The sequence below is a fragment of the Sorex araneus genome, chromosome 5 (assembly GCF_027595985.1).
Source record: "Sorex araneus isolate mSorAra2 chromosome 5, mSorAra2.pri, whole genome shotgun sequence".
Taxonomy (NCBI): Eukaryota; Metazoa; Chordata; class Mammalia; order Eulipotyphla; family Soricidae; genus Sorex; species Sorex araneus.
Window position 1 is genome coordinate 205,232,396 of NC_073306.1, and position 26,523 is coordinate 205,258,918.

The 26,523-nt window shown below is 47.1% G+C and overlaps 1 protein-coding gene across 2 annotated transcripts; it reads left to right on the plus strand.

Moving 5' to 3' along the window:
• Positions 1 to 25,763, plus strand: COPS4 (COP9 signalosome subunit 4). Of its 2 annotated transcripts, XM_055140700.1 has the most exons (10): positions 14 to 242; positions 4,122 to 4,201; positions 9,755 to 9,906; positions 10,333 to 10,436; positions 14,723 to 14,876; positions 15,024 to 15,174; positions 18,853 to 19,023; positions 20,994 to 21,109; positions 23,365 to 23,449; positions 25,272 to 25,763. In XM_055140700.1, exons 1-10 carry the CDS (start codon positions 169 to 171, stop codon positions 25,403 to 25,405), a joined length of 1,221 nt encoding a protein of 406 aa, XP_054996675.1. In that variant the 5' UTR covers positions 14 to 168; the 3' UTR covers positions 25,406 to 25,763. The 2 variants fall into 2 exon arrangements, with proteins under 2 accessions (XP_054996676.1, XP_054996675.1); XM_055140701.1 differs by lacking the exon at positions 23,365 to 23,449 and having other exon boundaries at positions 1 to 242.
• Positions 25,764 to 26,523: the final 760 nt, after the last annotated feature.

Genomic DNA, 26,523 nt, shown 5'->3' on the forward strand with positions numbered 1-26,523 from the left:
CCACCCCCTCCGGAGGCGGACCTTAGCCGCCAGCTTCTTCCTGCGGCGCTCTGGCCCACCCAGACGCGACTCGGTGGCTCCCCCCGAAGTCCCCTCTAGCTGAGGCGCGGAGGACTCCACTGTCTTCCTGTTCAGGCCGCGCGAGGCCCGGGCCGAGCTGGAAGAAAGATGGCGGCGGCCGTGCGCCAGGACTTGGCCCAGCTCATGAACTCCAGCGGCTCTCACAAGGACCTGGCGGGCAAGTGAGTCCCCCCGGGGGGCGCGGGCGGGCGCGGGCGGGCGCGGGGGGCGGGCGGGCCGCTCGCCTGTTCCTCGGCGCCGGCGGCGGCGAGGCCGGGAACGTGCCGGGCGGACCGAGGGGGGCGGGCCTGGTCTTGCAGGCGGCTGTGCGGGGGAGCAGCCCGGGGGCTGCAGGGCGACCCCCGCGCGGGGGCTTGGGGGGCTCCGCGCCGAGTGCTCGCTCCCCCGGGGCCTTCCCGCGCTCCTGCCTCTCCCAGCCCCGAGCCGGGCTGCTCCCCGCGGGCGTCGGAGCGGAGCTCGCAGGGCTGTGCAGAGCCCAGACCTGGGGCCTGCCCGGGGGTCGCGGTCCTCTGGGCCCCGACCCTGCGGTGGGTGGTGGGTGCGGGGCCGCGTCCCAGCGCCGTCGTGCGCCCCCTCCCCCGGCCCCTGGACGCCTGGCCGCGACCGTGGGCGGCAGCTTCCTGGGGCTGCAGTGACCCCCCACCCCTCCCTCCGAGAGTATAAGGATCAGCGTAGGATTTTTTTTAATTCTAATAGAATCACCGTGAGCTACAGTTACAGGCTTTCATGTTTGAGTTTCAGTCACACAATGGTCGGACACCCGGCCCTCCACCAGCGCACATTCCCCGCCACCAGTGTCCCCAGTATGCCCCCTTTCCCCCTCCCCCTGCTTCCATGGCAGACAATTTTCCCCAGACTCTCTATTTTTGGGCATTATGGTTTGCAATACAGACACTGAGAGGCCGTCGCGTTTGGTCCTTTATCTACTCTCAGCACACACCTCCCGTCCCCAGCGATCCCTCCAACCATCACTGGCCTAGTGATCCCCTCTCCATCCCAGCTGCCTTCTCCCCCAGCTCATGAGGCTGCCAACTATGGGGCCATATTCCCGGCCCTGGTGTGTACTGTCGTCGGGTGTCAGTCTCATTGATGTTATTTTATACCCCACCAATGAGTGCAGTCCTGTCTGTCCCTCGCTTTCTTTTTCTTTCTTTTTTGCTTTTTGGGTAACACCCGGCGATGCACAGAGGTCACTCCTGGCTCTGCACTCAGGAATTACCCCTGGCGGTGCTCAGGGGACCATATATGATGCTGGGAATCGAACCCGAACCCGGGTCGGCTGTGTGCAAGGCAAAACGCCCTCCCCGCTGTGCTATTGCTCCAGTCCCTGTTCCTCTCTTTCTAATTTCACTTGGTGTGATACTTTCCATGACCATCCTTTTATATGCAAATTTCATAACTTCATCTTTAGGATCGGACTTCTTAATCCACTCCCCTCCCACGGTCCCTGTTTTCTGGGCCCACACCTGGCAGTGCTCAGAGTTCACTCCTGCCTCTGCGCCTGGACTCGGTTCGGGTAGGATTGGGGGAACCAGATGGGAGGCTGGGGATTGAACCCCGGCAGCCCTGTGCAAGGCCAGCAGCGAGCACCCTCCCCGCCGAGCCCACCTCTCGGCTGTCTGGTAGCTTTTATTACTCACTTGGCTAAAACCTCCTGGGTGCTGTGCAGCTCCGTTGGGGCGTGATTTTTTTTTTTTTAATTTTTTCCTCTAGGTGATAGTAGAGCTGTAGCCCACTCACATGTAAGACCCTCTTGACTAGCGACCTGGGCTGCGGTGTGGGGCGCAGGCAGGGTGTTTGTTTGCTCGTCTCCAGCCAGAAGCGAGGATGGCAGGGAGGAGAGCCCGGGTCATAGGTTTTTGCTGCGTTAAGTCCACAGGAATAGGGCTTTTTCTCCCTTTCTTCCACGCTCCCTGGCATACATGGCCCTGAGGACAGATAGGCCTTTGGGGTATAAAGGTTTGGGGTTTTTTTTGGCATATTGCTGGGTTTGGTTTTGGGCTCAGTGCTTAGGGATCACTCCAGGCGGGACTCGCTCTGGGTACCATAGAGGCTGCCAGGGATGGAACCCGGGTCAGCCTCGTGCAGACCCAGTGCCCTACCCACTGTGCTATCGCTCTGGCCCTGGCCTTGAAGGGTTGGTTTACAAGCATTTTGTGAGAAGGAAGAGTACCGGGAGACCTCGCGGCCGTTTTGGACTGTGGTAAAGGTGGTTTTGTAAAGAGGAAAAGACTTTTACGGAGGTGTATTTTGATTTAGGATTTCTTAATAACAGAGCGGGCTAGAACGGTTTAAAAACGGACATTCCCCCAGCCCCACACATGCTCACGCCAACATGGGTACACGGTGTAATCCCAAAGCCTTTTCCAAACCTAGTTCTCTGGTTATCTGTTCTGCTGACAGTTGCTTTCGTGAATGTCGAAGAGCAAAGGCTCTACCCTGTGGTGTTTGCCACGTGCCTAGACCGCCATAACTTTTATTTATTTCCTAAATCTTTGTCTTTGGGGCCGCAGCTGGCAGTGCCTCGGGCTTCCTTCTGGCCCTGCGCTCGGGGATCACTCCTGGCGGTGCTGGAGCTGGGGCCGGCTGGGTGCAAGGCGAGTGCCTGAGCTTCAGCTGAGTTGCCACGCTAGGGAAGAGTTTGCCATCTTTGTTTTGTTTTCGCTTTCCCTCTTTTTTGTGGAGTGCTGGTTTGAGTCATGCAGAGCAGTTCGTTCCTGGGCCTCACTGCAAATAAGAGTCGACAGTGACAGAGACACGGGTGTCTGTTCCCCCTTAGTCTCGGTGGAGCCGGCTCCGTGCACACCGACCGTGTTCATGCTCAGCTTCCTTGCCAGCTCAGCATTGTCCTGCTGCTGGTGACCCCTGGAGTCATCTGTCTCACAAGAGGAAATTATTTTGGGTTATCTCGAGTAACTTTTCCTGTGTCTGTGTCTATGTAATTGAATGGAATAGGATTTACCTTTTTAGGCACTTGATAAGCGACGTACTTTTTATTTCTTCTTTTGCTTTGCGTTGTGTTTGGATTTGGGGTCACACCTGGCAGTACTCAGGGCTTACTCTGGCTCTGTGTTCAGGGCTCACTCCTGGTGGTGCTCAGGGGAACCCTGTGGGATGCTGGGGATTGAACCTGTGTTGGCCACCTGCAAGGCAAGCGCCAGCTTGCTGTACTATCTATCTGCTCTGTGCTCTTAGTTGGTTGTTTTTTTTTTGCTTTTTGGGTCATGCGTGGCGATACACAGGGGCTACTCCTGGCTTTGTACTCAGGAATTACCCTTGCTGGTGCTCAGGGGACCATATGGGATGCTGGGAATCGAACCCGGGTTGTTCGCGTGCAAGGCAAATGCCCTACCCAGTGTGCTATTGCTCCAGCTCCCTGCTCTGTGCTCTTAAATTTAATTTTAGTTTAACTTAAAACTAAAACTTCCAGTGCTGGGAGATAGTACAGGGGTTAAGGGTGTGCGTTGTATGTGTCAACCCAGAGTGATCCCTGGCACTGCGTGTCCCCTACTGTAACTCCAGAGGCTCTGGGTGCATATCTTAGACCTGAGGAGTACTGCCGCCGTAACTCTGAGGGCCACCTGGACACCTCCGTCACACCCTCCCCTAACAACAACAAAGGAACAAAACCCCTAAAACTTTGAAGGAAAAGAAACTAGACCCAGTAATTTAGAGATTGATTTTTAATTCTGATGGCCTTGAAAACTTTGTGCGAGCTGTTCTCCTACAAAGAAAGCCAGAAGAAATGGTATTTCACAAATACAGATTGTGAATCTCTTTCGGTTTTTTTTTTTTTTTTTTGGTGTCAGCCCCAGCAGGACTTGGGGCTACTTCAACTCAGTGCTGTGGGGATTGTGCAGTGCCAGGGCTTGAACCCGGGGCTCCTGCAGGCAGAAAACACTTGAGCTGTGTCCCTGGTCTTAGATTAACTGGAAACATAAAAATGTTCTGTGATACACCAGCGTAAGTAGAAACCAGCTTCAGAGGTAGCAAGAGAAAGTTTAATGGCCTCTGAGCATTTTTATTTGATATTGTTTTAGGTACCGTCAGATCTTGGAAAAAGCCATTCAGTTATCCGGGGCAGAGCAACTAGAAGCTTTGAAAGCTTTTGTGGAAGCAAGTAAGTAGACTGAAAACTCTGTGTTTGCCCTGCTATTAATGAGTTAAAATTTTAAAGTTGGCTCAAGCCTTGTTTTATGTCACAACGTCATTATAATTAGCATTGAAACTAAACGAACTGTTCATTGAGATGAAAGGGTTTCACCCTTTAAACTCTGGTATGTGTACCTTGGGTCTTGTGCCTGTGAGGCAAATGTCACCAATGAGCCACACTGCTGGCTCTAGAATGTAAGCTTTCAAAACTTGATTAGTTGTCCGTGAATTATCTTGTTATGTTGCCAGCAATGGTCTTGTGTAGCTGTTAATACAGTAACTGATAAGAGAATATTGTGGAGTAAGAGGTAGCCTGGATTCAAATCTCAGTCTGTTTTATTAGCTCTGTTACTTTGGGTAAGTTGTACACCTTGGTGCCTCCTTTTTCCTCCTCCCCTGTTCCCCTCCCCCAACCCCCGCCCAGTGCTCAGGGTCCCTCCTGGCCAGGCACAGGTGACTCGATGCAGTGCCCAGGGTCATATGTGTGTTGGCCGAGTGCCGCGCAAACTCCTTCCCTCTGTACCGTCTCTCCAGCCCTCCTTTATCTGTAAGATGGTATTACAGACTGTAGGATTCTTGGAAGACTACATGGGTTAATACAGACAGTAAAAGTGGTTAGAGTAATTCCTAGTGTATACAAGTTTTGTGAGTGTCAGAGATTATTTATATTGAAAGCTAAAAAAGTGAAGCAGAATAGTTTTATTTAAAGAAATTTACCTAGTGTGGGCCTGGGGGGAAGATCTGAGAACACAGGCTAGTCTGGAGGGGGGAAAGCCAGAACATTCCTTCTAAACACAATTTTTTTTGCTTTTCAAGTTGATCGAAGCATGTCACGCCTAGTCACACACATCAGGCACACACTTCGAGTATTTCTACAAAGTGAGCATTGTTGAGCAGAACCCTGATGAACAGAGAGATCTGTCACCACCTGATGTCCCCTCTGCAACTCTAACAGAAGTATTAAACTCTTAAATATAATAGTATGGCATAGTAAATAAAAGACTGGAGATTTGGGGCTGGAGTGATAGCACAGCAGGGAGGGTGTTTGCCTTGCACGCGGCCAACCCGGGTTCGATTTCCAGCATCCCATATGGTCCCCTGAGCACCGCCAGGAGTAATTCCTGAGTGCAGAGCCAGGAGTAACCCCTGTGCATCGCCGGGTGTGACCAAAAAGAAAAAAAAAAAGACTAGAGATTTTTAATTGTAAAGCAGAAGTAACACTTTAAAATTATTATTTTATTATTGTTTGATTTTATTTATTTTTATTGAATCACTGTGGGGTAGACCCTCCCAGAGCTGTCCATGATTGGATTTCAGTCGCACAGTGTTCCACCAGCCCTCCCTCCGCCAGAGTAAGGCCTTTCTCATGGTTAGTTCTCAGCCGGAGCGCGAGGGCTGGGCTTGGAGTGCCTGCCTTGCCTGCAGCAGCTCCGGTCTGGTCCCCTGACACTGGGTGTCTCCGCCTCCAGAATACGAGAGGGAAAGCTCTAAAATGTCATCTTGGATAAAGAGGTGATGTCTGATTACCTAGTCTACCCCCCTACCACCCAACCCTCGAGGAAGAGGATAGAAGCCAGAGATTCAGGATGAAATATATAAGATACTTAAGCCGCGTGTTGGGTTGAGAGGAAAAAAGTCAAACATCCATTACGAAAAAATGGAAAATACTCTATTAATATTTATAAAATCTCAACAGAGATCAGACCGGGCTTGGCCCTGGGCACGGCAGGCGTCCTACCCACTGTGCTGTCACTCTGGCCCTGAGGCTGGAGATCTAATATGGTGTCCCTAGGGTCTTGGAAAGGGTCTCAGCACCTCAGGCCCGCTTGTTCCCCTCTTTTCCTGCTCCCCGTTCCAGCCTGGAAGGAAGAACAGGGGTTTCTGGTGTTTACCGACAGACTTTTGTTTGGGGCCACACCTGGAAGTGCTCAGCTCGTACTCCTGGCTCTGGGGTCAGCCTGGTAGGATTAGGGGGACCCTGTGAGGTCTGTTTGGCCTGTGCGAGGCAAGCTCCCGTCCCCCAGTGCTCTCTGTCCCGGGGGTGAGTCTAGTGCGTACTCTCGGGACAGCCACGCTTGCCAAGTCTCCTCTTAACTGCTGCCTGCTGAGGGGTCTTGGTTTTCGTTTTCCTTCCAAATTTTCTTTTTCTTCCAGGTTTTCTTTAGACATGGTGATGTGCGGTGCTGTTAACCACCCCCACTCCTGCTCCTTAGCAAACCAAGTTCGGCAGGCCAGCCTCAGGCTCTGTACCACTGGCCATTTGTCATTCCCTCACGGTGTTTCTTTACATTCCAGTAGGACCCCTCGGCCTTCACCGGCCCTGCCGGCCCCCTGGGTGTCTTTCCTGATGAGCGTTTCTCTCTGTCTCCACCCCCCTTGCGCTGCTCCGTCCCTTGCTGTAAAAACTTCGTTGGGTTTCTGATTGGGTCTATATAACTCATCCCACGTTTGTGTGTGATTTGTTTTGATGCCAGAGGAGATAAACAAGTTCTCCCTTTTCTGCCATCTAGGCCTCATCGCTCCGGTGTCAAAATCCAAGGACATTTCTTTGCACTGGAACCTAAAATCCTGTATGTTCATGACATTCTTCCAACTCCCTCACGCCAAGCGTGTGGTTGTCTTGAGTAAAACTGAGTTACAGTGTTCATGACACCTGGGAGTGCTTTTAACATGTCTGTGACTATATAAGTGCACATAAAAACCAAAAATATAATTGTAGGTAGCACTGTAAGATCATTATAAAATAACACAGTAGCACTGTCATCTCGTTCATCGATTTGTTTGAGCGGGCACCAGTAACATCTCCATTGTGACACTTGTTACTGTTTTTGGCATATTGAATACACCACGGGTAGCTTGCCAGGCTCTGCTGTGCGGGTGGGATACTCTCGGTAGCTTGCCTGGCTCCCCGAGAGGAGCGGAGGAATTGAACCCGGGCAGAGGAATCAAACCTGGGTCAGCTGCAGCCTCGTCCAAGGCAAACGCCCTACCTGCTGTGCTATCTCTTCTATATTATAAAATAAGTTTCAGGATTAAGTTTTTTTTTTTTTAAACTGGAATATTCAATTAGTCAGTGGAGGAGCACAAACTGGAAAGTTAAATTTTCTGGTTTCTAATCCTTGTTTACTAACATTTCCATGAGAAGTATTTGCAATAATTTATACTGGAGTAAGTCTCATTAGGCACTTCTAATAAAACTTATCAATTATATCTAGTACTACCTAATAATGAATTCCATTGAACATATTTTCTAAAGATGTTACAAGGTTTATAAAGTATTGTCTCCAGAAATTAAGCTCTGCAATGGGATGAACCAATCAAAGTCAATTTGTTATACTTGTTTTCTCTTACAGTGATGTTACTGAAGTCATTGCGGATTTATTGGGTTGTGGTGCCAGTTGATCAAATACTTTTTTAGAAATCATTTATATTTCTGGAAATTGCTGATTTAAGCTTTCAGTTACCTAATTAGTGTTTCCAGTGGGCTGCGGAGGGTCTAAGCAATGTTTATAGTTGACGGATAGGGCCGGAGAGATAGTACAGGGCTTAGGCGCTTGTCTTTTTTTTTTTTCCCTTTTTTGCAGGGGTCACACCCAGCAGTCCTCAGGGCTTACTCCTGGCTCTGTGCTCAGGGATCACTTCTGGCAGGGTTGGGAGACCATCTGGGATGCTGGGGATTGAGTCCAAGTTGGCAGCGTGCAAGCATCCTACCCACTGTCCTGTCTCTGGCCATAGACGCTGTCTCAGGCCCAGCACCCCTCGGCCCCCCGAGTACTGCTGCCTGTGGTCCAAGCACTCTCCCCCAAAGTACAGGGACACCGCGATGTCTTGGGTGTTGCTTGCCAGGTATTGTTTAAAACTTCGCTTCTTCGCCTGGAGCCATAGTACAGCCTGTTGGGCGTTTGTCTAGCACGAGGCTGACCCGGGGTGGGGGGGCATCCTCTCTGATCCTCCGAGCACCACCAGGGGTAATTTCTGAGCATCGCTCAGAGCCAGGAGTCATCCCTGAGCATCGCTGGGTGTGACCCAAGAAGAAAGAAAGAAAGAAACAAAACCCACTTTGCTTCTTAATCTTAAACTGTATTGTGATCCCATACAGGTTGTGTAACTGAATGTAGGGGTTATTAAAAAAAAAAAATCTTAAAACTGTTTGAAAATAAATTTCCTTATGCTTTATTATGGATAAGTGTTCAATTTGTGTACCTCTTTTATCTGAGCTTGAGTGAAAATTTCCTGCGTAAAAGGGGACCCCAAATGGAGAGGTGTAAAAAGCCCTGGGTTTTTATTTTGTTTTCGGGCCACACTGGAGATGCTCAGGGCTGTATAACTGGCTCTGTGCTCAGCCGTGGTACCTGGCGGTGCCCGGGGACTGTAGGTGGTGCTGGTGGGCACAGAACACAGGGCAAGTGCCTAGGGCCTCCAGCCCTAAAAAGCCAGCCTGGTGTAAAGTGCTTAGTATATATTGCATTTGTTCTTCACAATTCCTTACCCACAGTGTATGGCTCAGGGACCTAATCGCAGAAAAGTGAAATTTGTTGTTTGGGAGCATATACCTGAGAGTGGTGGTTACAGTGTGATTCTAGAACTTTCATCTTACCTGCCACTGTATATATAAGGTGTATACCTCATACATGTTTGTGAATGATTTGGTAAAATGTATATTTCCAGTACTGACTTGGCTTCCAATTTGCTATTTTTTGTTTTGTTTTGTTTTTTTCTGGAGAATAGGAATGGTAGTAGCATTTCTGTATGCTCTGTTTAATTTTCTTCTTCTTCTTTTTTTTGGCTTTTTGGGTCACACCTGTCGATGCTCAGGGGTTACTCCTGGCTCTGCACTCAGGAATGACTCCTGTGGTGCCTGGAGGACCATATAGAATGCCAGGGATCAAACCCGTGTCTACTGCGTATGCAAGGCAGATGCCCTCCCCGCTGTACTATCACTCTGGGCCCCAGTTCTGTTTAATTTTCATGGAGATTATTTCACTCTCCTTCAACTCCTTTCTGTAATGGGTAGCTGGAGTAATAGTATGTAAATAAAAATATAGGTGTTTTTCTGCCTCTACATCATAGAAACATTTAACAGAGGAAGAATGTAGAATTTTCAACTGTTCAAAGCTTTTTCTTAGCTGCCAGAGAGATAATATTTTACTCTTGCACTTGCCTTGCACGTGGCCGACCTGCGTTTGCTCCTCGGCACTGTGTGTGTTCCTCTGAGCACTACTGGGTGTAGCCAGCACAAAACAAAATAAACCCTTCTTTCTGACCATTTCTGTTTCTTGGAAAAGTTGCAGTAATCTTACCGTTTGGGTATAATCTTGGATCTACAATGATCTGAAATCATGGTCATCAAAATGATTCAGGTTAAAGAAAACTGATTATGAAATACAAGGTGCTAGGGGTGTGAAAATTCCTGAACGATATAGTAAAAGTTGTGCTAACACAGATTGTTTTGGTAATTAGTTTAAAGATAGTCTACAGTAGATCTGTTGTTCATGTTTTCTTACCTTGTATTTTTGACAAGTGGTGAACGAGAACGTCAGCCTGGTGATTTCTCGGCAGCTGCTGACAGATTTCTGCGCACATGTCCCTAACCTGCCCGATGGCACTGCCAAAGACATTTATCATTTCACCCTGGAAAAGATCCAGCCCAGAGTCATTTCCTTTGAGGAGCAGGTAAGCTACTAGTGCAATGATTTTTTTTTTTTAACTTGAGCTAACAGTCATTGTTTTGAGAATATTTTAAATTTTTTAAATTCAAGTTCATTCTTGTCAAAGCAGTGCCTCCAATAACATTTTACAGTGTAAAGTCAGTATTAAGATGTTTCACCACCAGCTGATATTTGTTTATATATTACAGTTTAATTTTATGAACCAAATAAATAGCAATATTCAGACAATTCAAAATTCAGTAAAATTAATTAGATTAAAAACATAGGAAGACATTACAAATCAGTAACACAAAAGCAAATCTTAATATTGAAACTGAATTATTTGGGCAGTGTTAGATAAACTTGAACTCTTTACCTGTCAGCTTAGTTTGAATAACTTCAATAATGGAATAACGTATCTCATTGCTAATAACACATGTACTTGTTCCAGGTTGCTTCCATAAGACAGCATCTTGCATCTATATATGAGAAGGAAGAAGACTGGAGAAATGCAGCCCAAGTATTGGTGGGAATTCCATTGGAGACAGGACAAAAGTATAGTAAATAGTGACTGTTGCATGGATCTATGTAGGATAAGTAGTGTTTACTCACTTGTATTTTTTCTTACATTTTACTGCAGAAACTGACAAATTTTGTGGTATGTTAGAAGGTCACAGAAAAAAAAAAGGGACGAAGTAGGGGACAAATGAAATCATTAAATAGGGTGATTGTCATGGCAGGTTGGTCCTGATACGACCTTCTCAAGCACTTGAAGGAATTAAAGAGATGATCATTAGCTTTCAGTAGGTCGCTTTGGCGAGGGTGGTTGGTACAAAGGCCCTGAGAGAGTTTATTTGAAGTGCTTGATGAGGAGAGCGTTGGGTGTAGGAGGATGAGCAGGGGAGAGCGAGGCTGGCTGGAAGGACTGGCTCCAGGTCAGAGCCGGCGTAGGCCTTGGCTTTCTACCGTGGAGGCTCTGGACCTGTTCCGACTTTGATGTGATGTGTTTTTTGTCCGGGGGCCGCATGCACAGGCTCAGTGATCGCTCCCGGCTCCGTGTGCGGGGATCCAGCCTGGTGGCGCTGAGGAACCGTAAGGGGTGCCGGGGCTGACCTCCCTGCTGTACTGCTTCTCTGGTCTGGGGCGGGGGGGTTTCTTTCTCTCTCTGGCTCCAGCCTGGAGCATTTCTAAAGGAGCATCACTGCCTGATGATTTCATAAATGCACGGAAGACAGGATGCCTGAGGTGTTATCTACCCTATCAGAAACATTAACAGAGGCAAACAATTGATCAGGTCACCTGTCACTCGGGCATAAACCCTCTCGTGCTCGTACTGACCTCCAGTCCACTCACTGCCTCGCTCTCCCGAGCAATTCTCCTCACACTCTCGTCTCTTCCTAGCTTCCAGTGCCTGCCCTGCACCCACACCTCAGGTGATGACTGAGTCCTCTCTAAGAACATTGCTGCGGGAGTCCCTGAGTACCAGTACACACATACTCGGTCTGTGTTCCTGGCTGTCCCTGAGTACTCCACACACACACAGTTCTGTGTTCCTGGCTGTTACTGTGTGGACTGGGCGCACTCTGCCCGCCTGGGACCGAGGACAGTGTCTACAGACATTTTAGACTGTTAGAATTGTGCACAGTTGTGCAGTTGCTGGTGTTGAGATAGTACAAGGGGAAGGCTTTTTGCCTTCATGCGGCGGACCTGGGTTTGATCCCCAGCGTTCCATACGTTGCCCTGAGCACTGCCAGGAGTAACCCTTGATTATCGCCGGGTGAGGTCCAGAAACAAAAAAAAAAAACAAAAAGGAAAAAATAAAAGCTTTCAGGGGCTGGAGCGATAGCACAGCGGGGAGAGCGTTTGCCTTGCATGCGGCCGACCCAGATTCGATCCCCAGCATCCCATAGGGTCCCCTGAGCACCACCAGGGGTAATTCCTGAGTGCAGAGTCAGGAGGAACCCCTGTGCATCACCAGGTATGACCCAAAAAGCAAAGAAAAAAACCTTTCAGTTTATGGAAAACCTTTCTTCTTACATGCAAATGTTAGACTTTGCTTTTCAGGGCTTCTTGTTAATTTTTTTCTATACGGTAATGGAAAGAAAGGCAAGGCTTTCTTAATTATTTTGATTCTACTCTTTGAATATTTTCTCCCTGGCATGGAACAGTTGATTTATTTTCACTAGAAGTTGAAATAATACAAAATGAGATCTTTGCCTTTGCACTGGTGGTAATCATAATTTTTTATACTTCCATAAAATTATGTTTATCTGTGAGGATACCAAAGAACTAAAATTTAGAAGGTTTCTAAAGTTAAATAGAGGTGATTTAAAAAATCTGGATGAGATCTTTTTTTCTTTAAAAAAATTTTTTTAAATCTTTTTAAAAAGATTCATTTTGGTAGTTAAAGTATTAACTTTTAATAGATATTTTTGAAAAATTTACAGTAGTATAATACTGTGTATAGGCCTGGAGCGATAGCATAGCAGGTAGGACGTTTGCCTTGCACCCAGACGATTCCTCCTTCCCTCCCGTAGAGCCCAGCAAGCTACCGAGAGTATCCCGCCCGCACGGGAGAGCCTGGCAAGCTCCCCATGGCATATTTGATATGTCAAAAACAATAACAAGTCTCACGATGGAGACGTTACTGGTGCCCGCTCGAGCAAATCGTTGTTCATCGACTACAGTGCAGTATTGCGTATAGCAATTACGTAAATGAATTATGAGTGGAAATGGTCTATACAAAATACAAACACTATAACTTAGGGAAAATTTTGATATTGTGTAAAGTTATTTCAGCAGAGGATTAGTTTCAAAGTCAGGTCATCCTAAGTGTGTGCCTTGGAGTCAGCAGCTGAGTGGCAGAGCAAGTCCTGGCCAGTGGGGGCGCTGGTGTTGGGGCCGCAGCACTGCATAGCCCCAGGCCCCACCGGCAGTGGCCCCTGTTCCAAAGGGAAGTCAGTGAAGTTCTGGTGCGTCCAGGCCCCAGATTCAGGCCTCGGCACGTCATGGTCTCTCAGGCACTGTGGGGATCCCCAAGAGCAGGTAGCACTCTCTGGGGTGGCCCTGGCAGTCTCGGGCCACCTGGATCCAGCACCTCATCGCCGAGCTCGCCACACTGGTTCCAGTATTGCTGAGAAATAGGCGCCTGTGGGCGTGAGGCTCTGCGTTCAGGAGCCGCTGCTTCCACATGGCTGCTGTCTGTCCCCTGCTGCAGCAGAGGGTGCGTCCTGGGTACACGCTCCCCTGTGTTGCGGGGGGCGCTCAGTGGTGGAGCATTTGACTGCAGTGATCTCGCGTGCACCCTCCACAGTAACCATGTGGCCAGGAGCGCGACCTTCAGCAAGCATTGCAGCTAACTAATGAAATAATGCACATATTAGGCATATAAGTATAAGCATATTATATACGTACATAGCCCTGGTTGCTTTCTGTAGGTAAAGACTGCGTTCAGTGGAGAAATGAGGACCGAGCTGTTACAGGGTGGCTGGACTCGGCCTCCTCGCAGCCCTCCCGCACCCAGGGCTGACTTCTCTGTGGTCAGCTGTCATCTGAAAAATATATATATTTTTTAAATTTATTTTTGAATTGTCATAAATTATAAATTTGTTAATGATGAGTTTCAGGCGTACAGTGTTCCGACACCAATTCCTTTGCCATGTCCCTTCACCAATATCCCGTTTCCCTCTCTCGCCCTAGCCTGCCGCTGTGGCAGCCGCTTTTTCCTTCTCTTTTCCCTTTTAGGCCCTTGGTTACAGTAATGTTGCCGAAAGGCTGCTACGTTAAAAACCTTCAATATTTCAACAAAAACTTATTGTTATTATTTGGAGTTTCCCCCCCAAGTCAGACCTGTTCAAATGGAACCGTTTCACATTGCTGACAATTATAAATGTTAAGTCCACGCGGTTTTGGATTTCTGTATAAAGTCCAGGGAAAATTCTGCCAGAAATTACATAGCCCAGCTCACAGTCCCAGTGCATTGCTGTAAGAAGTCTCTGAATTCAAAGTCTTTAGGCGCAGAGGGTCTGATTCGCGCTCAGCAGCTCCGGATTTATCTGGGCCGAGGGCGTGCCGGTTACGCCCCCTTCCCATGAGTTCCTGGGAGCCCCAAAAGTAAAAACCGAATACCTGTAGCAGCCCTCTCTGGACTGTGAACTAAGCAAAAGCCCCACGCTGGCCGACGCGGCGTGGTGTACACCATACTATGAGGCGCAGGAAGGGGGATGAGGGGGAAAAAGAAAAAAAAAAAGGGAAAAGGAAAAAGTAAAAAAAAAAAAGAGAGAGAGAGAGAGTTATGTACTTGTAGCAGTGGGGCTACATATCTCTTCATTTCCAGCAATGAAAAACTAATTATCAAATGTAGTAGGTCTGTCTCTCTTGGTTGGAAACTCCAACAACTATAGTGAGTTTTGTGTTGAATTATGGAATGTAATCAAGGTAAAGAAAAAATGAAGTGAAATTCATTAGTTATACAGTAGGGGGTAGGGGGTGGGGGCGGGGGGTATACTGGGGTTTCTGGTGGTGGAATATGGGTACTGGTGAAGGGATGGTGTTTGAATATTGTATAACTGACATATAAACCTGATAACTTTGTAACTTTCCACATGGTGATTTAATAAAAAGTTTAAAAAAAAAAAAGTAATGTTGCCGAAAGGGCAGCATGCATGCCGCTCTGCCTGCTTTCAGCACCAGGTCCTTTCCAGAGTGAAGTGGTCTGGAGTGCAGTGAGATATGTAGAGGGAGACTCTGTTCCTCTGACTTTTATTACAGTGTATTGCTGTAATTGATTTTTATTGTTACTTTTGGTCAAATATTTTCCCTGTGCTTCTGTTATATCCTAGGCAGTACAATGTAGATTACAAGCTGGAGACTTACTTGAAGATTGCGAGGCTGTACCTGGAGGACGATGACCCAGTCCAGGCCGAGGCTTATATAAATCGAGCATCATTGCTCCAGAACGAATCCACCAACGAACAGTTACAGATACATTATAAGGTAACGGCGCTGTTACGCTGATTTTATTTTGGAGAATTCCTTCTGTTCGGAGGTGCATGATAAATGCTACTAAATATCAACTCTATTTTAAAATTTTTTGCTTTCACTTTTACATTTTCTTCCTAACGGAACCATCTCCCTCTGTAGGTATGCTATGCCCGTGTTCTTGATTATAGGAGGAAATTCATTGAAGCTGCCCAGAGGTACAATGAGCTCTCTTACAAGACAATAGTCCACGAAAGTGAAAGACTCGAGGCCTTAAAACACGCTTTGCACTGTACCATCTTAGCCTCAGCTGGTAAATATTGAATTTATGTTTCAATGAGTAGTTATCTTTGTTTAATAATTTCAAGACTCATTGTAGAATTTAGCAAGGAATTGCTTTACAAAGGATGTCTTACTAATACTGTGCCAAATTTAGTGATAGTAGAGTGGGTGTGTGTTTGCCTTGCATGCATCCTGCCTAGGTTCGATTCTGATATGGTTCCCCAGCACACCAGGATGGATTCCTGAGCCCAGAACCAGGATTATGCCCTGAGCACTGCTGGGTGTGGCCTCAGAACAAAATAAAAAGGGTCAGAGAGTAGTATGACATTTACCATGTACAGCAGTAGGCTGTTTACCTTGCATGCAGTCCACCTGGGTTGCATCCTCTGAATCCCATGTGGTCCCCTGAGCACTGTCAGGAGTAATTCCTGAGTGGAGAGTCAGGAGTGAACCCGAGCATTGCTGGGTGTGGCCAAAACCAAAACAGAAATTTAAACATTATTTATTTTAGTGTAAAACAGCCTCTCGGAGAGCCCGGCAAGCTACCGAGAGTATCGAGCCCGCACAGCAGAGCCTGGCAAGCTACCCGTGCGTATTGGATATGCCAAAAACAGTAACAATAAGTCTCTCAATGAGAGACGTTACTGGTGCCCGCTCAAACAAATCGATGAGCAATGGGATAACAGTGGCAGTGTAAAACAGCAATAAATTGATTGTTAACTTAAGTCTTAAATTTGCATGTGTCAATTTGTTATCCACAGGTGTAGTAACTGATAATAGGAAATTTAGTTTTTGTAAACTATCCCTAAAAAGATATCAGATTAAGTGAGAATTGCACGGATGGAAATATAAAATGTATAGAGTGGTGTCGGGCTGGAGCGATAGCGCAGCGAGTAGGGCGTTAGCTTGCACATGGCCGACCAGTGTTTGATTCCTCCGCCCCTCTTGGAGAGCCCGGCAAGCTACCGAGAGTATCTCGCCTGCATGGCAGGGCCTGGCAAGCTACACGTGGCGTACTCAATATGCCAAAAACAGTAACAAGTCTTACAATGGAGACATTACTGGTGCCCGTTCAAGCAAATCGATGACCAATGGGATGACAGTGACAGTGATAGATTGGTGTCATCTCAGTGCATTGCTATTGGGATTTTTAAAAAAATTTTTATTCTCAGTTTTATACCTGGCATTTTTTAAATTTCTTCAGTAAGTTTTAAAAAATGACTGTAGTTTCTTTTTACTACTCTATAGCATGTCAGTCACTGAACTCAAAGGCAGGGCGGGTGTTGCGAGGAAAACCTGATAATTCTAAGCCATTCCTTTTCTCAGTCATTTGGATGTTCTTCATTATCATTACTAGGTTTGGGGCTTCTACCCAACAGTGCTTTGGAGCTTCCCAGGTGGGTGCTCAGAAGTTGCTTCCAGCAGTGCTCAGGGAACTGTGCTTTGGCAGAGCTCGGGCTTGGGGCTCCTGAGCGTGATCTTGCCCTCTGACTCCCTAAAATATTTATTCCTGAACTATGCAGTTCAGAGCCTAATGGCTTTTTCTACATACTACTTTCGATTGAAGACTACTTTAGTCCTTATTTTATTTTATTTTTTTGCTTTTTGGGTCACACCCGGTAATACACAGGGTTACTCCTGGCTCATGCACTCTGCACTCAGGAATTACTCCTGGTGGTGCTTGGGACCATATGGGATGCTGGGAGTTGAACCCAGGTCAGCTGTGTGCAAGGCAAATGCTCTACCCACTGTGCTATCACTCCAGCCCCTAGTCCTTATTTTTGTTACTGGAAATAGAGTAGATACCCAAGGAATTACTACTTATTATTTGTACTTAGTGTATGTTTATATTATGCATATCCTCCTTTTATATATATAAATGGTAGCAAGATATGCATAATTGCAACTTACTATTTTTCTAGTTAGCTCTGTATCTTAGTGATTTTTATATACCAACCCATGTAGTTTATTCTTTTCATCTTTTTTCTGTGGGGGTTTGGTTTTACCATCACCAATGTAGTGATTACGTACTTCTGTGCTTAGAGAAAGAGTTTAACTTTGAGAGGACGCCCTCATCCTGCAGTGCTCAGGGCTTACTTTTGGGGACCGTGTGGGATGCCAAGGATTGAGCTTGGATTGGCCGCCTCAAGGCAAGCACCCTGCTTGCTGCGCTCCCCAGCACCTAGTTGAAGTTCTTAAAGGACGCATACAGTTCACTCTGGGGAGAAGTCGTACATTATCTGTTACCCTCCGACAGCCGAGGGTGCCTGTTCCTCAGGCACGTAGGACCTGCGGCCAAACAGTATGTAGTGCCCGAGGTGGGCGTGGCTTGGCGCTTAACTTCCTAAACTATGTTACAGCACCAGAACTTAGCACCGCAACTTAATGTGCGGTCTCTTTTTGGTGGGGGAGAATGGGGGCTCTCAGGGTTTACTCCTGGCTCTACACTCAGGAGTCACTCCCGGTGGGCTCGGGGGACCGTGCCGGGGTCAAACCCGGTCGGCTGCACGCAGGGCAAGCGCCCTACCCCCGTGCTCTCACTCTGGCCCCCGCGTGTTTTTAACGTATCATTTAAAAAGTTGACTGGGGCTGGAGCAATAGCACAACGGGTAGGGAGTTTGCCTTGCACTCGTGCACTCGGCCCGGGTTCGATTCCCAGCATCCCATATGGTCCCCTGAGCATCCTAGGTGTGACCCAAAAAGTAAAAAAAAAAGTTGACTGTCATGACTGTCTTTTTTTTTTTAATTTTATTTTATTGAATCACCATGTGGAAAATTACAATGCTTTGAGGCTTACGTCTTAGTCATACAATGCTGAAAAAACCATCCCTTCACCAGTGCCCATATCCCACCACTGAAGACAAAAAAAAAAAAACCCACAGTACACCTCCCATCCCTCCCACCCCCACACCCCCCCGCCTTGTAACTGATAAATTTCACTTTACTTTCTATTTACTTTGGTTACATTCAATATTTCAACACAAACCTCACCATTATTATTAGGAGCACCCCACTAGAGTCAGACCTGTTGTGAAGAGAAATGAGGTTTTGGATTTCTGTACTTTAACAACTAAGTCCAGGGAGATTTCTTCCGGATATTCGATCATCGCAAGCTTGTAAACCCCATCTGTGGTCGTCATAATATGGCGGTCCCCACGCCCTTCATCCCCGGGAAGGGACAGGCGAGAGAGAGAAATACCTTTCCCCTCCTGGGCGGGCATGGGGTCGCAGCTTAGTTCTCTGGCAGGAAACAATCTGCAAGAGTAGTCCATGTTGTAGTTGGTTCAGCTGGGTCTGGATTCACGCGGGTGCAGCTGCGGAGGAGCCGCACACGCGTGCGGCCCCCGGGGTCACATCTCGGCAGCGGTCTGTCATGACTGTCTTTATGCGGCTTCATTAGGGATGAGTCAGCACGTGTATTTTCAGTCAGGTGCCTTTACTCAGAAACGGCGGAGCTGCATGGAGCTCACGTGAGAGTAATAGGACACGACTCAGGAGTCCGGCCCCATGTTGCCCCGAGCAGCAGCCAGTGGGTTTTCCTAAGTTCAAACTTGCTGTCAATTCTGAATTTGACAGCAGTGTATAGCATGCAGCTACCATGCATATAGAGAATTGACTATATTTGAGGAGATTTGTGGGTCAGAAGGAAGATTGTTTTTTGCCGAATAAATAGATTGTGAGACTGCTTGGTGCTTGCCTGTTCTCGTAGGACAGCAGCGTTCCCGGATGCTTGCTACCCTTTTCAAGGACGAGAGGTGTCAGCAGCTTGCTGCCTACGGGATCCTAGAGAAGATGTACCTGGACCGGATCATCCGAGGAAACCAGCTGCAGGAATTCGCGGCCATGCTGATGCCGCACCAAAAGGCAACTACGGCCGACGGTAGTGATCGTGCGCTCCGGGATACGCTCGCGAGTCCTGCGTGCGCCTTATGAAGGGGTCTAACCTGGACACCTCCCAGAGTGGGGTCTGGGGGAGCTCTTGGGGGCAGACGGGGAACGACACCAATGGGAGTTTAGGGCATACTCTTGGCTCTGTGCTCAGGGGCCGTACATGGTGCCAGGGATTGAACCCGGGTGGCCGAGTGCAAAGGCAAACTCCTTACTCAACTATCTCTCCAGCCCTGCCACGGTATCTTTTTATACAACACCTGATAACAGGAATGTATCTCCTGGAGACAGTATCATTTGCAAAGATGGAGTGGAAATACAAAATAGTTCTAGCAGAAAGTATTTGTGGAACAATGCGTTTTTTAGAAACAAAGGAGAAAGGAATTATAGGCAGTGTTTATGGGACCCTTATTTGTTTCTGAATTTGTGCCACTGGATAAGTACTTTGATTGTAAGCATCACTGTGTCTCGGAGCATACTTAGCCAGTCCGATTCTGCATAGAGCAAAATTTGGCACAGTCTCTTGCTCAGGGCTGTTCTGGAAATTATGTGTGTCTGTAGAGACTTGAGAGTAGTTTGTAATAATGAGCTGGAGCAATAGCACAGTGGGTAGGGCGTTTGCCTTGCACGCAGCCGACCCGGGTTCGATTCCTCCGTCCCTCTTGGAGAGCCAGGCAAGCTACCGAGAATATCCCGCCCGCACAGCAGAGCCTGGCAAGCTACCCGTGGCGTATTCGATATGCCAAAAACAGTAACAATAAGTCTCACAATGGAGACGTTACTGGTGCCCGCTTGAGCAAATCAATGAACAATGGGATGACAGTGCTATAATGCAGTGCTTATGCTAATAACACATTAATACAAATACAGAAATATTATTAATACAGACATGGAAATGTTCTTGATAAATTTGCAGATCTTTTAAACCCCACTGCTTTGGATATTTTTTGGGGTGGGAGGGGTACATCCGGCAATGCTTAGGGGTCATTCCTGGCAGTGCTCAGAGGATCAGATGGAGTGCTAAGCATTGAACCTGGCTCGGCTGCATGCAAGGCAATGCAACTACCCACTGTACTGTCGCTCTGGCCCCTCTTTTATGTTGAAGAGACGTTAACTGTGAAAGATGATCCATGTAGTGATTGGCTGACAGTTAAACTCTTGACCCACTCCTACAGTCTTGAGTTAAATCAGGTCAGTGAAGGATTACGTTGACCTTCTCTTAAATATATTTAATTTACTTGCCCTTTAACAAGCTACCAGCTGGTTCTCATCTTTCTGACCAACAGTCTAATACCTTGAGGAGAGGACCCTGTGTTACCTCTCAGGAGGGTGGTCTGCCTGATCTCCCATGATCACCGGAACCTACCTCTGGATATTCGTCACTGCACCCCAGAAGAAGGTGCGGCTGCAGTGTTCAAAAGAATAGAGAGATGACTGGACTTAAAGTGTTCAGAGAATAGAGATGACTGGAACTTAATGTGTTCAGAGAATAAAGAGATGACAGAACTTAATGTCTTCAGAGAATAGAGAAATGACTGAACTTAATGTCTTCAGAGAATAGAGAGATGGCGATGATGTGCTCTATAGCATAGCGGGGTGACTGTGGAACCTCATCCAGCTTGCAGAACATTTGCAGGACATTTTGCTGCTGCTTACTGATGTGACTCATAGTAAGGAGTGTGAATACATCCACGAGCCTGCCCCCAAGGAAGCAAGACCCTAGATGCAGTGTTGAGAGAGTTCAGCTAGTCAGCAGTTACCTGTGGCTTCTTGTCTAAATATGGTATTTGTATTTATCTGTTTTCCTAACTATCAAGTAAGAATCTTGGTTACTTTTACACCTTTGACAAAAGGAATAGTGATTACGAGTTACTTCATATCTAGAAATGTTAGGAATTTTACACTCATAAGAGTGTGAAATGAATTTCAAATGGTAACTTGTCCCATGTCTGTTTATTGAAGGTTCAAGCATTTTGGACAGAGCTGTTATTGAACACAATTTGTTATCTGCAAGCAAATTATATAATAATATCACCTTTGAAGAACTGGGAGCTCTTCTGGAAATCCCTGCAGCTAAGGTATTGTTTCCAATATAAAATAACAAGAACATAAAATGGGAATTAGGGCTGGGGAGGTGGCTCAGAGAGTTGGAGTGCGTACTTTGTATGCGTGATCCCCAGGTTCATTTCCTGCCACCACACTGTCCCCTCACCACTAAGGTAAAGAGCAAAAGAAACATGTGAGGCCCTGGGTTTGATACCTAGCTTTGCAACAAACAGAAGAAACTAAAGTGTCCACAGTTTTCAGACATTGACAGCTATTTGCAAAAAGATAAATAAGATCTGTACAACAAAATGCATATTTAAAAAATTCAGGCAGACGAAAATAAACCACTTCTTAAATGTTAAACTAGTGCTGTAGTGGAGTTGTCTGACTCCGGGCCCGCCAGCTCCGTCCTCCGGGAGGTGGCGCGTGGGGCCGGGAGGAGCTGGCGCCAGGCCCCTCGGGTCTGCATGCGTGGCACGTTGCTCCAAGCCCCGGGGCGCCCTCCCTGATCCTCTTTTTAAGAAATTACATTTCATAATAAAGGACCTGAAATAGAACTCTTAAGGCGTTTCCAGGTTTTGCTATCAATTTTGTGAGAATCTTTTGTGTCTGTTTAAATCAAGTGGTTTCTGATTTCTAACTTGAGGTTTTAATACCTGCCTTTTAAAATACAAGCTCTGGATTGACTCATGGGGTGAATGCCATTGCAAGACTGAGAGGATGACACTTACGCTCTTGCTAGTCTGTTGTAACTTCTGTGCTTGAGTTAAAGAAGTTGACTTGAGTTTATTACAGAATTGGTTTCATTCTTAGTCACGGTAAGGAGTTGGTTGACAATTATAAATTCCAGCAAGATAGTGGTAGTGTTTTATTTTTTGTTTTGGGGGCACACCCAGCGGTGCTCAGGGCTTACTCCTGGCTCTGCACTTACGGATCACTCCCGGTGGGTTTTTGTGACTGTATGGGGTGCCACCAATTGAACTTGTGTCGGCCACATGCAAGGCAAGCTGTACTATCACTGTAGTCTGTACTGTTAGTATGTACAAGGTATTTCAGGGACCATTTACAAAACATACTTTTAATTCAAAATAATGCCAATAGCATTCAGATAGTACTACAAGTAGCACTGTAGCACTGTCACCCCCATTGTTCATGGATTTGCTCCAACGGGCACCAGTAACGTCTCCATTGTGAGACTTGTTACTGTTTTTGGCATATTGAGTGTGCCACGGGTAGCTTGCCAGGCTCTGCCGCGTGGGCGGGATACTCTTGGTAGCTTGCCGGGCTCTCTGAGAGGGACGGAGGAATCGAACCCATTTTGGCCTCGTGCAAGGCAGACACCCTACCCGCTGTGCTCTCGCTCTAGTCCAGAAGCAATTATAAATACTCTCTTAATTTTCGGGGCCAGAGTGACTGTCCACTGGGCTGGGTGCTTGCCTTGCATGCGGCTCCCTGGGTTTGGTTTCTGGCACCCGGTGTGTTTGTCGACACACCGCCAGGAGTGACGCCTGAGCACAGTGCCAGGAGTCAGCCGTGAGAACTACTGGGTGTGGCAGAGAATTTTTTTCAATTTTAAATCATGATAAAAGTAAGGAGTTCATTTTTTATTACTTGAAAGGCTTTTTTTTTTTTTTCCTTAGTGAAACAAAATTGTTTTGATTTAACAAAACTGGAGAAGTGTGAGAGGAGAGAAGCCGTGTCCAAGAGAGCCTCTGCGGAGTGGACTCTAGAGCCACGCAGTATGCTCCCCCTCCCAGAGAATTCTCGGTTTAGGATTTTCTGACAGTCCCTTGACTTGTACGTGTCCAATAGATAGCAAAGGAGTAGAATAATTTGAGGACCAAAGCTTAAGTTACTATTAAAACATATTTTCTACAGGGTTTAAGGTATGGTCTGTTGTTGAAACTAAGTAAAGTGAATATATTTGAATGGTAAATACTAATTATAAAATGCTCATGACGGATTTAGGATTATGGTAAAAATAGAATACTAAAATTACTAAGTCATTATTTACTTAGTAATTTTAGAGTCATTTTCAATGAGAAGAAAAAAAGTGTTAGATTTTGAGCATAGGAAAATTTTGATAAGGAAACCTTTTTTTATTCAGAATCTCCGAATAAGAAAAACAGATTCCAGCGAACAAATAACTGTGAACAGGAAATAAATGATTATAGAAGTAAAGTTCAGCGCTGCGGAGCTGAACGAAGCTCTCTCAGTTCTTTCGTTGCATGTGAGGTACTGTTTGATACCATAATATGACTGAGAGTTTTTTGTTTCTGTTTTAAAGGCAGAAAAGATAGCGTCACAAATGATAACAGAAGGACGGATGAATGGATTCATTGATCAGATTGATGGAATAGTTCATTTTGAAAGTAAGAAGATTTGCTTATTTCTGTCCGATTGCAATGGCCGCGTACTGTTGTGTACTGTGATGAGGACACGCTGAGGGCCCGAGAGTGCAGGGACGGGGACTCGTGCCGTGCATGCCGCTGGCCCAGTCTCGTCTCCCTTGCGGCCTTGTTCCCATGAGCACCACCGTGAGTGATCCCTGAGCTGGGAGCCGGGAGTAACCCTGAGCGCGCCAGGTATGGCCCCGAACCCCCACAACAGCCCGGCGCCCCGAACCACAGTGTAGCCTTGTGGTTGCTTACAGGAGCTTGTTCTCCAGGCCCTTCCCTCCTCCCTCTGCCGAGCTGTGCTGGTGGTATCACCTGTTCCTTTGGATTCAGTTACCGTCTCCAGTAGGCGGTGTGTGTTCATCTTTCAGCTGTACATTTCTCTGGAGCTCCCAGCCTCGTGGCTTACCCAGTGATGGGAGTTTTCCACCTGATTGTTCTGGAAGTATCTCAGAATGAATGTATTCCCCCTTCCTGCCTGCCAGTCCCCCCAAAACTGCATCGTTAATTTCCTTCCTTTTTGAGGGGGTGTGCCCACACCTGATGGTGCTCAGGGGTTACTCCTGGCTCTGCACTCAGGAATCTCCTGGTGGGGCCCTTGGGGACCATATGGGGTGGCAGGGATCAAACCCGAGTCGGCCACATGCAAGGCAAGCGCCCTTCCTGCATTGATCAAACTTGGGTTGTTGTGCCTGCAGGCACCCAACCCGGCCCCTGGGCTGTCCTGGCTCCCAAATGATCACTCTCTTTGTACCCGGTGCTGGGTAGAGACAAACCCTGTGGATTCATTATGAGATTGTTTGGGGTTTTGCTAAACTATCTAAATGTTGTTCAGAGTGAAGTAGGGACGACCTTGAACTTGTGAGTGGCCTTGCCTCCCCACTAGGGGGCAGTGTCAGACCGCTTGGGGCTGATGCCGGGAGCCCCGGCACTCTGCCTTTGTGGGAGCTGTGGTTGGTCTGTTTTATTTTCTTTTTTTTTTTTTTTTTTTTTGCTTTTTGGGTCACACCCGGCGATGCACAGGGGTCACTCCTGGCTCATGCACTCAGGAATCACCCCTGGCGGTGCTCAGGGGACCATATGGGATGCTGGGATTCGAACCCGGGTTGGCCGCGTGCAAGGCAAACGCCCTATCCGCTGTGCTATCACTCCAGCCCCTGTTTTATTTTCTTGAGTATAAAAAATTAATCATTTGCATCCTTGTGTGTACGGGTTTTTTTTTTTTAATGGTTTAAGCCATAAACTATGATTTTTTTTAAAAAAATGATTTGGCCCTTTACTTGACTCTTAGCTTGATTTTATTAGTCATGATTTTGGAGTAAAAATCACTACCACTCTATGGTACCTGGAGCGATAGCAAAGCAGGTAGGGCGTTTGCCTTGCATGCGGCTGACCCGGGTTTGATTCCCAGCATCCCACATGGTTCCCTGAGTACTTCCAGGAGTAATTCCTGAGCGCAGAGCCAGGAGTAACCCCTGTGCATCACTGGGTGTGACCCAAAAAGAAAAAAAAAAATCGCCACCACTGTGTCACTGTATGTGTATTTTATTTTTTTATTTTTATTTTTTTATTTTTGGTTTTTGGGTCACACCTGGCTCTGCACTCAGGAATTACTCCTGGCGGTGCTCAGGGGACCATATGGGATGCTGGGATTTGAACCCGGGTCAGCCGCGTGCAAGGCAAACGCCCTACCCGCTGTGCTATCACTCCAGCCCCTGTATGTGTATTTTAATTCACCTTTCTGAGTAGTACAGCGGAGTGTAGCTTCAGCTCTGCCTGTTGTTCCTTCTCTCTCTAGCAAGAGAAGCCCTGCCGACGTGGGACAAGCAGATCCAGTCACTTTGCTTCCAGGTGAATAACCTTCTGGAGAAAATCAGCCAGACGGCGCCGGAGTGGACGGCCCAGGCCATGGAGGCCCAGATGGCCCAGTGAGTCCTCCCACCTCGTGCGCATACCACGTCCTTCTCCACATTGTCCAGGCCGACTTCACTCTCCACAGCATTTGCATCCTGACCTGACTATTTCAGTCCCTTTGATGCTGGATTCCATTTAAAGCAGATATTAGTAGAGCAAGAAGTACAGCACTTGGAAATAATGTAGTTCTCATATATTCAGGTTCTCCGTGTATCAAATTAACTCAGATGTTTTGACAGCTTTTCCTTTAAACTGAGTGAAATATCTGTGGCTAAAAGGTTTGGGATTTGTGATAACTTTGTAGTCATGTAAAATTTAAGTGCTTTGTGCCTCTCCAAATGTGATTATTCTAATAAACGGTGAAGTGAGCCGAGTAAAAGGAGTGTTGTTTTTAATTAGTGAGTGTTGTTTGATCCGTCTCCCTCCCCGTGGACACTGAGTTGATCCCCTATACGAGAAACATGGAGATTAGCCCCGGTGCCTTTGGTCAAGTGCAAGAGTCAGAAGACTAAAAGAGAATGTGTGTAAGTTAGCAGAGAGATTAGGCACTAGCCCATCAGAGAAGGTAATTTGTATCTTGCTGTATAGAGAAATGGGGGAGGACTTTTTTTTTTTTTTTTTTTTTTTTTTGCTTTTTGGGTTACACCCGGTGATGCACAGGGGTTACTCCTGGCTCTGCACTCAGGAATTACTCCTGGCGGTGCTCAGGGGACCATATGGGATGCTGGGGATTGAACCCTGGTCGGCTGCATGCAAGGCAAATGCCCTCCCCGCTGTACTATCACTCCAGCCCCGGGGGAGGACTTTTAAGTTAAAAGTTGGTGGCCAATTTCACTTTTCACTCCGAGGGGTGTGGAGCTTGAATCATCACTTCATCCTCAGAAGAAAAAACGTGAACAGGCTAACCATCAGTGGCTGTTTTAGCTGAGTTTTTCCCAAAGTGAGCATACTGCCTCCAGGGGTGCTGCGGAAGATCCAAGGGTGTGGTCTAGCCTGGGGTGCCCTCTGTCTGCTTGAAGAAGGAGCTTTCCAGAGGGGAGGCGGTGAGGCTTTTTTTTACCCCCTGAAAAGGGGCCAGTAGGCCAAATATGTTTGGAAACTTTTTTCTTAGCTCTGCCAGAAAATTGCGTTCACAG

Bases quoted from the DNA above. Each gene is read 5' to 3' on its own strand.
- COPS4 (XM_055140700.1), top strand. From the start codon at position 169: ATGGCGGCGGCCGTGCGCCAGGACTTGGCCCAGCTCATGAACTCCAGC. The intron at 10,437-14,722 runs GTATAGTAAATA...GTTATATCCTAG, and splicing joins CCATTGGAGACAGGACAAAA to GCAGTACAATGTAGATTACA. The intron at 14,877-15,023 runs GTAACGGCGCTG...CTCCCTCTGTAG, and splicing joins AGTTACAGATACATTATAAG to GTATGCTATGCCCGTGTTCT.